This window comes from Sinocyclocheilus rhinocerous, unplaced genomic scaffold (assembly GCF_001515625.1).
Source record: "Sinocyclocheilus rhinocerous isolate Xijiao unplaced genomic scaffold, SAMN03320098_v1.1 scaffold1302, whole genome shotgun sequence".
In the NCBI taxonomy this organism is placed as follows: Eukaryota; Metazoa; Chordata; class Actinopteri; order Cypriniformes; family Cyprinidae; genus Sinocyclocheilus; species Sinocyclocheilus rhinocerous.
Window position 1 is genome coordinate 602,252 of NW_015623473.1, and position 15,904 is coordinate 618,155.

The following is a 15,904-nucleotide window of genomic DNA, read 5'->3' on the forward strand; positions in this document are numbered from 1 at the left end:
CCTAATTCAGATAAGATGACTTTTTCACTGGAGAAAGCAATATTATGGATAGAGGACTCTCGGTTTAAAGTAAAAAATGTCCTAATGATGGATTTGTTTCTTACAACCATGCAGCTTCTCACTTTACAAGACATTAATTGATGGACTGGAGCGGTGTGGATTATTTATGGATTATTGTGATGTTTTTATCAGCTGTTTGGACTCTCATTCTGATCCATTGGTGAGCAAGTGATGCACTGCTACATTTCTCCAAATCTATTCTGATGAAGAAACAGGTTCATCTTCATCTTGGGTGGCCTGAGGATGAGTACATTTTCAGCAAATTTTCAGTTTTGGATGAACTGTTCCTTTAAGAAAATATATATATATTTTTTTGTGGTTGTTACAAATGCTGCTGATAGAGCTGAACTAATACAGAAAATGTACTTCAATTGGAATGGTGTATTACAGTATGTTGCAGTTCTTCAGTTACTGACCAACTTATGTTCAAGCTCCCATGGGTGCAGAAAACAGCTTTCAGATTGTCCAAAGGACTGAACTCAGACTTCCAATGGACTCAGGTCTGCCGTGTGAAAAGGCCCTTATAGTTTTAGAAACAGGTAGAGGTGATCTATAAGAAAAGAAGGTGATGCTATCATCAATCCACAGCCAGGATAGGGTTACGTGCTTGCCAGCATGCACAGCGGGCAGTAATTCTGTCTGAGACATCTAGTGCCCTTCTGAAAAGTATTTAATTTTCTAAATCATACGTTGACTGCAGAGCGTAACCGTCTAGACCAGAATCTATTTTAATGGAAGCATTAGCTGTCCGCATGGCTGAGAAACCCTTATTAGTAGCGAGAGTCCAGCACACTTCTTAAGTCGTGAGTAACAAGCGGAGGCAGGAGAGCTTTGGACAAAGTTTCCAACAACTTTTAATTGACTAACAAAACGCACTGACGCTCCTTCCCAAGATTTCTCACCCGACTGCAAAGACAAAGCTCTAAATTCCAGGAAAAGCGCGTGAAGAGTGAACGACTGGGCAAGAGAGAAAGACTAGATCATAACATCTAACCACGTCCAACAACAACCAATCAGTTGGAGTAGATTCGTGTCTATGGGCTCAGGGTTATGATCATTCCTCATGCTCTTTTCAGGTTTATTAGAGTAGGGTTGTGCGAACGCCCTCCAGAATCCCAATGAATCCTGATAAGCACATCACAGCATTTGCTTTACTTCCTCATAACAGTTTCTATAGCAACCATTAAATGCCTCCACACTAGGGAATATTTGATATTACTTCATTCCGTTGGAATCCTTCCCTTAGTTATCAAGAGCGCCGATGATGCAAATTGCCTTTAACGGCACATTGTTTGCAGCGTCCATTATTGGAGGCTGCCGTTACTGTTTTTCTCGTAGTGATACTGATGCTCTTTTATGCTGAAATATAAAAAAAGGTCACAGGTCTGCTTCCTCGTTTTGTTTCAGGCCAGCGAGGTTTTGGTTCCTTGATCTTTATTGATAAGTTAATTACCGCTTCAAAGATTAACAAATCTGCAGCACGCGATAAGGTTCTGGATCTAATAACACTTGGCAGATTTGTAAAGCTAATTAACTTTCTGGGAGTTTTACTGTACTGTGGTGGATCTGTAGTGCAGTGATGGGATCAGATTGTAATGTAGAGTCCAAAAGTCTGAGACTACATTTAAATTCTGGATTTATTATTATGATGATGATGATGATGATGATGATGATCATCATCATCATCATCATCATCATCATCATCATCATCGTCAATTATTTAAATGTAAAAATCTAAATATAGGAAACTGATTATTCAATTCAATTCAAGTTTATTTGTATAGCGCGTTTCACGATACAAATCGTTGCAAAGCAACTTTACAGCAAATGAAGTTTCTACAATATTTAGTGGTAGCTTATAAGTGGTGACTGTCAGTTAATGTACATATGGCAGAAATGTACGGAAAAATCAATTAAAGACGTAATCAAACAGACGATGAACACTATTAACAGCAATTATTATATGATGCAATCAAACTTATAGCAAAATGTGGTAGTTCTGTATGTTGTTTCAGGGTTGGCATCATCTGAGGTCCTCTGAGGGGTTGGCATCATTGTTATGTAAAATTATTATGTACACTTTATTAAATGGTATTTGTTTAGGTTTTCTCAGGTTTTTAAAAAACAGTTTCTAATCAACAAAAAAGATATGCTATTTTAGTCAGAGTAAAATTGACTGAAATTAATGTATGAATGATGAAATGTTGACTAATTTTAATTTAAACAATAAACTTAAGGAAGAGAAAGAAAGAAAGAAAGAAAGAAAGAAAAAAGAAAAACATGACCATGTAATGAAAACCTTATACGAAATTACAAAAACCTCATGTTTGCTACTGGTGTCAGGTTTTGGAAACCCACTATTTGTAGTTTGATTATCATTTCATAGATCATGATATCAGCATGTTACTCCAAGTTTGTATTACCATCATGTCACGATACTAAGCCACATGAAAGCATTTTGTAAAGAGCCACATGTTCTAGACTACTCTATCTCACACATTGCATATTTTCGAACGCTCGACATACTCGATGGAGTCCTGACACATCCTCCCCTGGCTATTTTACATTTTATTTGGGTATTAAGGCAGATGAAATATGCTAACTGGACTAAGACTCCCTCCCTATTGGGATGCGTCTCCACCTACTACTGTGTTTAATGGGCTCGCTCCCTGACACACTGTTAAGCGCCCTGCATAATGTCACACCTGCGGGCATAACAGAAGCGCAGACTTACTCCATTATCGCTGGCGGGTGGAATAACATATTTGCAGGAATTTGTTAGAGCTGCGCGCCAACGCTTGACTTCACGGGCTGATGTGAACGGGATTGAAACACGTTTCAAGGTTAGCTTTAAAGAATAATGATGAGTCAAGTTTAGACTGAAAAATTTAAGAGGTATGGAGTGTGAGGAGATATTAAACGGCACATCATGCACTTTTGTTCTTTATTACTTTTGAGACTAATATGCGTCAGAGCTGGTTGTATCACATAAAGTTGATATCAGTGTCAGAAGCGGTGAAATATTGAAGAAATGTTGGTAGGAGCATCAGTGGATTGAAACGCAGCATGTATGTAAGTGGCGTTTATGCACTCAGTTTGATGAGTCTGTTATTTATTGTATGAGTCGCTCTATACACTACATCACAACAGATCACAATCCATATGATGCCCTTTAGTCTTCGGTTCCCTTTAGCGTCAAACAGTTTGTAGCCAAGTTAGCATTGAATGACAGTGCCGTGACCCCTGACTTTAAGTAAGTACAGAATATATGGGTGTATATGTATGTGGATATAATATAATATAATATTGTATAACATAATATAATATCATATAATTATATTATATTATATTATATTATATTATAATTTAAAGCCATGTTTTACTGTTATTTAATATACACTGAATTTATGAAGACTTAAATTTTAGGACAATGACTACAGTAAAAACATCATATTGTGTAATATAATAGCACATTATATCATTATATTATATTATTAATAGATCATCATGTAATTAAGAAAAGAATATAATGTAAAACAAACCTGTCTTTTTGGAACATTATAAACAGTGTTTCGGTCATTATACAAAATTATATAATACATCATAAAACTCCATAGTTGCAACTGTTACTATAGTAAATCCATGGTAAAGTTTTTCAAGAAGATCCCACATTATATTAGAAAAGGCATCATCTGGTCTTTATGACAGTCCTTACAGAATTTGAGTTTATGTTAGCTGAACTAACCAACTAAAAATACATACCTGCGCCCTCATTTGAGCTGAAGAGTAACCTACCTGAAGAGTACGATATAATTTTGTCAGGTTTTATTTGTGATTTGATATTTTACTGGACTGCTAGCTTTAAAACCCGTTTTAGAGACTTCACTCTTACTTCATGTAGATTCGAGGCGCCCAGGGGATTCACCAAAATGGCTGCCAAATGGACTGACTTGCTTACTAAAAGGACTTTGTACCCATAAGGCACTGCTCTCACTTTGCAGCTCTTACTAACTAGCTCTCAAGCTGAGCTACAAGAGAACATTAGGCTAATTTATGGAAATGGTTGGCTTGCTTTCCTTTTCCCCCCAAATTCTAGTCCCTGTTAAAGATCCTATTCTCACTGGTGTATATTTACATTTTGATGAATTTCTTTATTATTTTCCTCATAATGTTCCAAAATGCAGCACTTTTCACCTTGACCTCAATTGCTACTGACAATTTCACATGCGTATCTATTAACTCACCTTTACTAGTTAATTTCACCTTTGCTCATATTCAACAAGTCTTCATGCGTATAGATCAATCAAAATATATCTGTGGCCTACACTAATTCTTTTCGGGTTGAACGGTGTCGGTCGTGGGACTCATGCCATGTGTAACAATATGCAGGGATGTTGAAGCTGTGTTCCAGCAGTGATGAATAACTCCAATCTATGAAACTCATGAAATATTTAGTAGAATGGCACTCACTGACCTCCGCTGGTGGAGTTAATTTCAAATGTAAAGTGGCCGCTGCAGCGTAATGGATGTGTCTCTCTGTAAGATTAGCCGTCTGCTGCTCTGGTATCCTGCCAGCAGTTAAAACACACATAAATGGAAGGAGTAGCCAACCATTCGTGCCCACAACATTTGATGAAGTGAAATAAACACCAACATCTGCTATTAAGTGTTCTGCTAGCTTAAATATATCACTTCAGAACCAACTCTAATATTAAAATATGATGATGGTGTATTTTTAAATATAAAAAAAAATTATAAATATTTTATAGGTATACTGTATGTGAAAAATAGTTATATATATATATATATATATATATATATAATGTGAAAAATATATATATATATATATATATATATATATATATATATATATAAGTAACAGATTTGGACTTCTTGCAATTCCGACAGATGTAAACTCACAATTCTGAAAAAAAAACGTAATTTTTTTTTCTTTTCATGTTCAAAAAACATTTTTCATTTCTCTTCACCACAGAATAAAAAATAAAAAAAGTATTTTTCCCTCATAGTTTTGACTTTTTCCCCTCATAGTTTTGACTTTAGTTCTCACAATTGCAAGTTTATATCTTGCAAGGTATACACTTGCAATTCTGAATATAAAAAAAAAGAAAAAAAAAGAATGATGAATCTTAAAATTATGCGGGGAAAATTATTTTTTATTCTGAAACAAGCTTCCATATATAGGAGTATTTTTGAATTTTCTATAGTCTGTAATTTTCATTAGTAAGATTTGTTTTAATTAATATTTTTATTCAACAAGAATGCATTCAATTTATTAAAAGTGATAGACATGTTACACAACATTTGTATTTCAAATTAATTCTCTTTTTTAAGCTTGCTATTCATCAGAATAGAATATATCATAAAAATATTAAGCAGCACAACTGTTTATAATATTTACAATAATAAGTATTTCTTGAGCACCAAATAAGCATATTAGATATTAGAAAATTCAGCTTTGTCTTCAAAGGAATCAATTATATTTTATTAACATGTATTCAAATGCAAAACAGGTATTTAATATTGTAATAATATTTCACAATATTGCTATTTTTACTGTATTTTGATCAAATAAATGCAGCCTTGGTGAGCATAAGAGACTAAAAAAAAACATTTAATACAGTATACAGCATTTGATTCAAGATTTCAGAGCAATGGAGTTCATTAACAAATGGTTAAGAGCTCATTGGTGGGGGAAAAATAATAATAATTTGTTGGCAGTTCCTCTCACAAATCTGTTGCATAAGACGTTGGTCTGTCTGTCAGAAGTTTACTTTTTTTGCAAAATGGAAAAGCCTCTCATTTCGTAGAATAGCTCTGAGGTCTTTTCAAACCCATTCACTGTCTCACTGACTTCATTATGTCTTTTTCTATTCTCTTTTTTAAGCTTGCTATTCATCAGAATAGAATATATCATAAAAATATTAAGCAGCACAACTGTTTATAATATTTACAATAATAAGTATTTCTTGAGCACCAAATAAGCATATTAGATATTAGAAAATTCAGCTTTGTCTTCAAAGGAATCAATTATATTTTATTAACATGTATTCAAATGCAAAACAGGTATTTAATATTGTAATAATATTTCACAATATTGCTATTTTTACTGTATTTTGATCAAATAAATGCAGCCTTGGTGAGCATAAGAGACTAAAAAAAAACATTTAATACAGTATACAGCATTTGATTCAAGATTTCAGAGCAATGGAGTTCATTAACAAATGGTTAAGAGCTCATTGGTGGGGGAAAAATAATAATAATTTGTTGGCAGTTCCTCTCACAAATCTGTTGCATAAGACGTTGGTCTGTCTGTCAGAAGTTTACTTTTTTTGCAAAATGGAAAAGCCTCTCATTTCGTAGAATAGCTCTGAGGTCTTTTCAAACCCATTCACTGTCTCACTGACTTCATTATGTCTTTTTCTTTTTTCCTAGTATCGTGAACAAGCCTGCTGAACACTTCCCCAATTCAATGAAGAAAGGAAAATTAAGAAAGAACACTAACAAAAGGAAGCATTGTGTCTGAGATTTCCCTCTGGCTTTCAACATCAGGCCGGATTCCATTATATGGAGTAAATCCTTCCCTTTCCCTGTCGCAGACATATTGAACTGTCAGCCAATATCAAGAATAGATTTCTTGCTGAGATAGAGCCGATAATCAATTCTCATTCGGGATGCTGAATCACTCAGCAGGACTGGGCTGTTTCATCGTCTGATAAAAGCTCTCGGCTGAAGACCTTCTCAGTTTCAGATCATACCTCAGTGCTCCTATCTAAATGAGTGCTATAACTCAAACGGACAGTCTGGGAACAAGCTTTGTATGAAGCTATATGGCTATTTTTGGCGTGTGTTTTTGTATGCCTATAAAAAGCTCTCGAGAGGCCAGCTAGACAATTAATTAGCATCCAGGCTGCGCAACCTCTCCGAGTTTATTCTTTCCTATTACAACTATAATTGTATTGGATAGATAACCGCTGATATAACCTAATAGCCTTTAGCAATAACAACTGGTAATGCAGTGAGGTAATCGACAAAGCGTTATAGAACAGCAAGGGGTCACATGCTAATCCTAATTGCAAGAATCTGGCACTTGGAGCGATTTGCATGCGTTCAAATATTCATTGAATTTATGCATAAGCATGCTAACAATTAACTGAGTGCTATGTGAGAGATGCTGGATTTGACAAAACACACAGCTAGGGATCGTGCGGTTCAGCAATGGCTTGATTAAAAATTTCATCAAATGTGGCCGGAATTATTTGAATTATCTTGGAGGGAATGTGCAAACGCTGAGATTCTTTCTTAAAATGTGATGATGCAGAACAGAGAGATCGAGGTCAGCCCGCTTTGGTAATTTATTATGGTAGTTACTTAGTGAGTTTTTTTTTTTTCATATAATGCCACTAAATTCACTTTAATAACTTTCTAACAGGCCCTAAAGAGATTGTGTTAGAGTTTTAGAAACAGGTAGCTGCATGGAAACTCTTTATATTGCTAGATTTTTGCAAATGTGAGAGATCTTGTCTGTGCAAGATGCTACGGTAGTGTAGTTGTTTGCTACGGCATGTTTTGGACACGTTGCTATGCAGTTGCTACACCTTCTGGGTGTTTTTGCTAGGGTGTTCTAAGCACATTGCTATGTGGTTGCTAGAAGGGATGTGTGCTACGACTAATTTCACTGCCGTTTGAATGTAAATTTGTAACCAACTCGACTGGTCTAAAAGTAAGAAAGCCTCATAAGACAGTCAAAAACATTGTTTGTATATGCAATCCATTTGAAATACTTAAAAATATGCATCAACGTGTCAAATAATGCTAGATAATCCGAATATAATCCGAATTGATATTATAATAAAACATATAAATAAAATATATAAAGGCCTCCTGTAGCGAATCCATACGTTTTTGTAAGAAAACATATCCATGTTTCAAATGTAATAAACACTTTTCTCTCACTTCCGGTATCTGTCGTACGTGGAAGCCGTTCCGGCGGATGATGTAGGATGTCGCCGTTGCGTGATTAGTGACGAACGCGGAGAGAGAACAAAACAAAACGCCGGTCATGAATTAGAAGTACAATCCAAGGTAGTGATGGGAGAAACGAATCATTTCGAAGCTTCGAATCAATTGAACCAATTGCTTCGCAAAATGGTTCACTGTTTCGAAGAGCTCGAAACACCACATGCTGGTGACGCAAGCTGGTCAAAACTGTGTAAATGCAACAAAAACTCAGATCAAAACATGCATAAAAACAGCTTTTACAAACCCAATGAAAAATCTTAATTTAAAGTATAATTTATTAAATTTAATCAAAATAATAAAATACTATTAAAAATGAAGTGTCTGTATAATAGGCCTATGCGTCTTTAAAATACTTATTATTATTTTTTGTTATTTGGGCTTGTTTTGTTTGTTTTATGGAGAGCTTGTTTAAACAGGCCAGTAAGAGACTATTAACTACTACGATGACTATTAATTACACAAATGTTTTATTAAAAATGTCTACAAATTGATCAAACTGATCCGAGATCGTATAACCATAGACGCTGATGCAGTGGTTCGCCGCTGCGGGCGATCTCAGTGAACTCGCATGATTCACAGGTTCACAGAGATCGCCCCCCTAAGGCGAACTATTGAAATTTCGAAACGTTTCGAAACAGTTATGACATAACGAAGCCTCGTTTACAAAAATCACGTGACTTTGGCTTTTTGATACGCGCTCTGAACCACTGTTTCGAAACAATTGATTTGCAAAGGTTTCGAAGCTTCATGAAGCAGTGTTTCAAAAGCGGCCATCACTAATCCGAGGATTTGTAAAGAAAAATGTCGGAGGATTTCGATATAAGCCAAGAGGAGACTGGTCTTCCTTTGCTAAAGTAAGGAAACTTTGCTTCCTTTGCTCCTGTAAACAAACTCGCATATATCAGACTAGCATATATGAGAGGCGCGTACGCGACGCCTACGTCCTACGTCATCATTCGCCGGAACAGCTTCCACGTACGCCAGATACTGGAAGTGAGAGAAAAGTGTTTATTACGTTTGAAATATGGATATTTGTTTGGATATGGATACATGTTTCCTGTCACGAAAAAAAAAAAAAACTACTGCTGCAATAATTTTATCAACTGTGTAATTACTGTAATTGATAATCCTCAGAGGTGTGATCAAATTCACACATATTAGAGAGGATTCTGTAATGAGAACTAATGAAATAAAAATGCAGAAGCCGTCTCTATATGTTCTACCAATGTGTGAAGTTTTGGGTTTCATTCAGTTTAGGCATAAACACCCTGATTTTCCTGAGTTTTCCGAGGTGCGCTGACACCCGTACAGCTGCGTTCCCTGCGGTCCAAATGACTGGATTACCTCACGGTCGCAATAATCACCCTGCTACAATGGGACACCTGCCCGGCTTTACCAAAACACATCCTGCCAGACGCAACCCTGAACAATCAGCCTTTTGAAGTGTTGTCATAATCTTTTCCAAGTTAGCCGGCATGAGAGAACTTGTTTGTTTGAGCGTCAACTTTTGCAGTGACTGATCGTCTATAAATAATGGGTTATGTATGATGGTATTGGCGAGTTAAAGGCTGTTACTCTTCGACGGACACTGTGGTGTTGTTGTTAGCATTGTTAGCGTGCTCAGTCACATGGTGAATGGATCAGCTTTATCTCGAAACATTTGTTCGAATGTCTTTGCCAGGCAAATTTGAGGTTGCCAGAGCTTGACAGTCTACTGGCCGGAGCCCGGGAATTAGAGTGCAAGTCTGATAGCTCTGGTCCAGCGGGTGCGGGGCTGTGCAGAGACTGCCAGAAAAGAGCAGTCACATTATTGTCAAACCCCAAGTAGAAGATAGGATAAACTCTTGTTTGCACGTTGTTGTTCATGTATGACAATGGTATGTGATTTGGGATTTCATTTTAAGAAGATGAAGAAAATGAAACCATCGGCGCTGAGAAATGAAGTGATTGTAAAAGTCTCCTGTTGCCTGATTAGAACACTACAAGTCACAAAAGTGTGAGGCCAATATCTTAGTCACTTTTTTGTATATGTACAGTATATGGCAGTCATTCAAAATATGGGTAACACTCCTCTTTATTAATATGGCAAAATGTCTTAGAGTTGTAGCCATTTTGTGAGCTTGTACTGAACTCTTGCTGCATAGTCTTTAGAGAGGTGCATCCTGGGATGATTTTTCTCATTAAAAAAATATCACTAATATTTTCTCTAAATTAATAATTTAGCACATTTGGCATGAGACAAATATTTACAGTCATATTTTAATGTAAAAATATTATTGCAAAGTCTTCCTTTGTAATTCAATTTCATCAAAATATGTCTCTGTGTGCAGTTGAGTCAAACTAGCCCGTGTCAGTTCGGGTAACTAGTCCATCTGAAAGGCAAGATGAAAACTTCAAAGTACAGCTTCCGTTTTTCCCCCTGCTGACTCATCCCGTCTCTTACAGGGCCTGTTATCCATGCACCAGATGACAAGCAGACTGCTCTGCAATTCATGAGGATGAGGATTTGATTTAACTTTTTGGCTTAGCCTCGACACATCTTTTCTTTAAATCACATTTCATTTTTTGAACTTTACAAATAAACATCTTTATTTTTCATGACTTTTGGTTTGTGGAACACAATAATGATGTTGTTGATGGTTGCCAGGGTGATGCTAAAGTGAGTTTTTTTTATTTATTTTTAATTTTTTTTGTGAATTGCCAACACAACCTCATGGCAATTCGTTTTTAGGTTTTGATGAACCGGTGACTGATTCATAGTGTTGGGGTGTAACTAGCTATATGCAATGCCGTTACGTAATTTAATTACAAAATAAAGGTAACTGTAAATGTAACTGTAATCTTTTAGTTACTGAGAAAAATGTTGAATTAATTTACAGTTACTTATGAAAATGTGAACAATTGCTAAGGGGGTTACATCAAGATAGTATACGCTAAATAATATTAATGTGTTTCTCATTTGTAATATTAAGTTGTTTTTGTTGTGCATGATGCCTCCTGGCATTTAAGGGCAGGTATGTTTTATTATTTTTAAGATTTGGAGTTTTTCCCAAGGCATTATTAGATGCCAGCGTTTCTGACATAGTTATGCAAAGATTTGAAGAGGTGTTAAGGTCTGATTTTGTGGTGGCTGTGCTTTAAAATTAAATTATTATAATCTTAGTTCAAGTGATGAAGGATTTTGAAAGTCTAACAGTAATCAGTATTGAGTAGTACTTTAAGCTTAACCCCACCTGCTTTAAATGTTTGAAAATGATCAACAGTTGAAAAACATTCATTAGAAATTTAGACAAGATAATATTGATATAGTTACATTACTTTAATAAAATAATTGAAATAGTTACACTACTTATTACATTTTAAATAGGGTAACTTGTAATCTGCAACATATTACATTTCCAAAGTAACCTTCCCAGCACTGCTGATTCATTTTAATTTGTTTCACACATATTACATATCATTTGTATGTTTTCAAACAATTTGCTATCGAAGGTTAGGTTTAGGGGTGGAAAATTGCCTTTTGAATGATGCTAAATTTATATTTATGAAGATATTTTCCTCATGCTTTTGCACCTTGTAGTATTCAAACTAATCAGGCAACAGGAGACTTTTACGGTCACTTCATTTCCCATTTCCCATCGTTTCCGAAATCCATACCGACCAAAAGTCGAAGCTGAATACTTTCAGCCTTCCATAGATTGACCTTTAGCATGTGTTCACAAGAAGCTCATCCACCACTGGATCTACCTTCATGATCCAACCTCTTAATTCACTGAGCTGGATCATCTAGCTGATCTTCTGCCAGATGGGCTAATGGAAGCCCTGGATGTGATCAGTAATGCTGGTAAATGACAGCTCCTCTGGGCCTGGCAGCCTAATGCCTTGGCTTTAGTTTCTGCACTCTGTCCTCTCCAGCACTCTGGATGGCTTTCTGATGCTTCTATATCTATGCAAGAAGACTTAGATGTGTCACACAATACACACAGCCCCCCAGTTTGTGGTAAATATCAAGGATGAATAGCAAATCCCTTCCCAGAATTCCCTCGTGGTGATGCAGGCGTAATCTCATGATTGCAGGGCTTGAATGCTTGGTCAAACAGGATCTATAGAGGCAGTTGGGCAATACATTTGTGGCTCATATTGTAAGAACCCATTCAAGGCTGGTTATTATATTGATGGTTATAGATTAGATAAGATACAGGATGTGAATACAGGTTCAATGTCAGATGCTATGAGCATAGAAGGTGGCCAGAGTCATGTGAACCACTTCTCATATAAACAGCTGTATACATGGAAGCATTTTTAGACACCACATAAAAAAAAAAAAAGATGGTAATTGCAATTTTTTTCTTCTTCACAATTCTCTTTTTTTTTTTCTTTCACAATTTGGAAGATACATTTACACAACAATTGTACTAAAATTGTACGTTTTTGAACATTTTCACATACGTTCACAAGGATCAGCAAAAAAACCCTAAAAATGCTGTATTATGCATGCCAGGCCAGTAGTTGGCGATGTCACTTTGTAAAGAAACACTACACACCTGTGCAGATGCACATTTCTATACTGTGTATAGTCCATACTATAGACTGAACATGTAATATGTATGCACATGACATCACAGTTTTCACAAATTTGGGTTTTTGTAGTTTACACGGAGATGATAACGGTGTCTATCTTCTTGTATAAACAATTATATACAATTATATAAGTATTTGTATTGTGAATTGTGAGATAAAAAGTCACAATTACCTATTTTATACTGTATATATATTTTTTTTCTGGGGTGGAATATATTCCTACAGTAATGAAACAGTACTGAGTACAGTAATGAGGGGAAAAAACCTAAATAAATTGAAAAATAAAGTAAAATAAAATATGTTGAACATCTTTTCAGAGTTATTTTATTATACAAAATATTTAAGTATTTTATTTAGTTATTTGCTGGTAATCTGCTTGTAAATCTCCTTTTGTGATCTGTGATCTTGCTGAGATGCGGATGTGTAAATAATGTCAAAACTGAACTAAGCTGTAAGCATTCCGATACACAACAATAAAATATATTCATTTTTTGTATCATATTTGTTTCTGTCAAATTATGTAATATGCCTACTCTGACTAGGGTCACATTTAAAATCATAACAGTGCTGTTTTCTCTTGTTTCATGTAGAGATTTATTTATTTATCTATCTGTTTATTTATTTTCTAACAGTTGTCTGTAATGATAAGTGCTAAAGACAGTTTTGAAGCTGGGGTCAAAATGTCTTGTCAAATTAAGCATGACTCATTGTGTATATTTGCTGTATGTTAATAGTGAATGATACTTGAAGAGGCAGACAGGGTTACAAGTGGGCCGGGTAATTACCTTGTTAAGCAGTGTTTGAATCCACGTGTTAAGAGACAAAAGGCTGTTCTTATGTTTACCAAATGAGCAAACCCCATGCGGAGCAGAGGCACATGTTTTTTCTCTTTAGTTGTAATTCTAAACTAATGGTAATTAAGGAATTTTTTTCTGGAACGAATTGTGCTTGAAATCACGGGACACCTGCGGATAATTTTGCGTTCATTTGAAAAGGATATGTTTTATAATATTAAATAATACAATTATTTTATAATAAGTGACTTAATAAGAGACTTGTTATAGCACCTGCATATCATTGCTCTTTTGATGATTATGATTGCTTCCATTGTCCTCATTTGTAAGTCACTTTGGATAAAAGCATCTGCTAAAGGACTAAATGTAAATGTATGTGTTTTAAATGCCACCTCTATTTATATACACAACATATTTCACCCAGTATTTTTTAGAGTGAGACAACAGGTTAAGTAAACATATGAATATGCACCTCTCTACCTATCTATCTATCTATCTATCTATCTATCTATCTATCTATCTATCCATCCATCCATCCAACCAACCAACCAACCAAGATCTATTTGTTAAGAAATTAATACTTTTATTCAGCAGGAATGCATTCAGCTGATGAAAACTGATAGTAAAGACATTTGTCATGTTAATAAATGTTACATTTATAATGTAAATAAATGCTGTTCTTTTGACCCTTCTATTGATAAAAAAAAATAAAAATCTTGTAATATATAATAAAAAAAATATTCATCAGCACAACTGTTTTCGCTGAGCCTGGAGTGATGGCCACTGGAAATTCATGTTTTGCCATCACAGGAATAAACGAAATTTTAAAATATGTAGGAATAGAAAATGTATGTATTTTAAATAGTAACAATATTTTGCAATATTACAGTTTTTACTGTATTTTTGATCAAATAAATGTAGCCGTAAAAGACTTCTTTCAGTCACAAAGTTGCATAGAACTTTGTGATTGACAGATTCAACGTAATTAATGATATAATTAATTATACTTTGTTGCATATCTTGTGTAAAAGCGAATTAAAGTGTGACTGTTGAAATTAATTACATTTCTCTTCCTGTCACTTTAATGCAACATTCTGAGGGGCGTGGCCAATGCAAATTCCAACATGAATTACGAATTAGCCAATTTTAAATGCTGCCCAACCCTGGTGATGCAGTATTTTAGATAGCCCAGTAGAAGAGGAAAGCCATATGATCATTTTTCCCCCTCAGGAGCCACTATTACCACTGCAAACAACACAAGACCACCTCCGACCATTAATCACTGGACAGCTCACTCCTTCTCCGAAGAGCAATATAATTTCACCCCACTCGGCACAGCTTTAGAACGGACTCTAGTGTGAAAACCCATCTTCAGGTAATTTCATGAAAGAGTAAGAGTTGCAGAACTTTTTCTACTTTTATGTGTTTACGTTTTTAGCCAAGGACACACCATCTAATTAAAGTAATGGCCTTCCTAGCGATCAATGAGCCAAGAGTTGTAGTTGCAGCGTTTCTCGTGGCAGCCAGCGAAACCACAGTACTGTGTCTTTGTCTTTCATTCTATGCCAGATGTACCTTGGCAAGAGGAGGGGAACATTAATTACCCTCTAAATATTAGTTGAGAGAACATTCTCCCTCTCCTGTCTCTCCGGGTTTGTCTCGGTTCTCTTTCTAGCTCAGTTTTAAGCGCACTACCCATTGTTCTTACTCCCTGGAAGTGAAGACAAAACCTAATTTTCTGCATTTAGAGTTGTTAGAGTAATAATAATAATAATAATAATAATAATAATAAAAGTTCAATTGCATTTGTTAATTTATGTAAATGTTATTTTTTTTTAATTTTTATTCAACAAGAATGCATTAAATCAATTAAACATGTCATTAAAAAATACATTTATAATTTTACTAAAGATTTCTAGTTAAAATAAATGCTATTATATTTCTATTAATTGAAGAATCTTGAAAAAATATATGATGGTTTCCAAAAAAAAAACTTTCACTGTTGATAATAACAAATGTTGGTAACGCTTTAATTCTCACTGTTAACTAGTTGCTTATTAGCATGCCTATTATTGGCTGTTTATTAGTACTTATAAAGCACATATTTTGCATGACCATATTTTACATCCCTAATGCTACCCAATACCTAAACTTAACAACTACTTTACTAACTATTAATAAGCAGCAAAGTAGGTCACAAAGTCACAAATCAGTTCACAATTCTCAAGTCATCTGAGTGAATTGCTTTGACTTATATTTCAGACATATACTGTTTAATGGAAAAATGCAAATTATATCAAGTTTTGAATTTTGCGGAAAGGAATCAGACTTCCCATCAATACAAGTGGTGCTAAAAATGGAATGACTTGGTATTTGAATCTATTGATTATGCACTAAATTAGACCAATTTGGGTTTTTCAACCTTGGTC

The 15,904-nt window shown here is 35.0% G+C and overlaps 1 protein-coding gene across 1 annotated transcript in view; it reads right to left on the reverse strand.

Annotated features, from left to right (window-relative positions):
- Positions 1 to 9,746: 9,746 nt before the first annotated feature.
- The window catches only part of LOC107750718 (phosphatidylinositol 4,5-bisphosphate 5-phosphatase A-like), a 50,168-nt gene continuing 44,010 nt past the window's right edge, over positions 9,747 to 15,904 (reverse strand). Inside the window, exon 6 of the mRNA XM_016566267.1 lies at positions 9,747 to 9,885. Within this exon, the coding sequence (XP_016421753.1) occupies positions 9,747 to 9,885 (139 nt within the window). The remainder of the gene's footprint in view (positions 9,886 to 15,904) is intronic.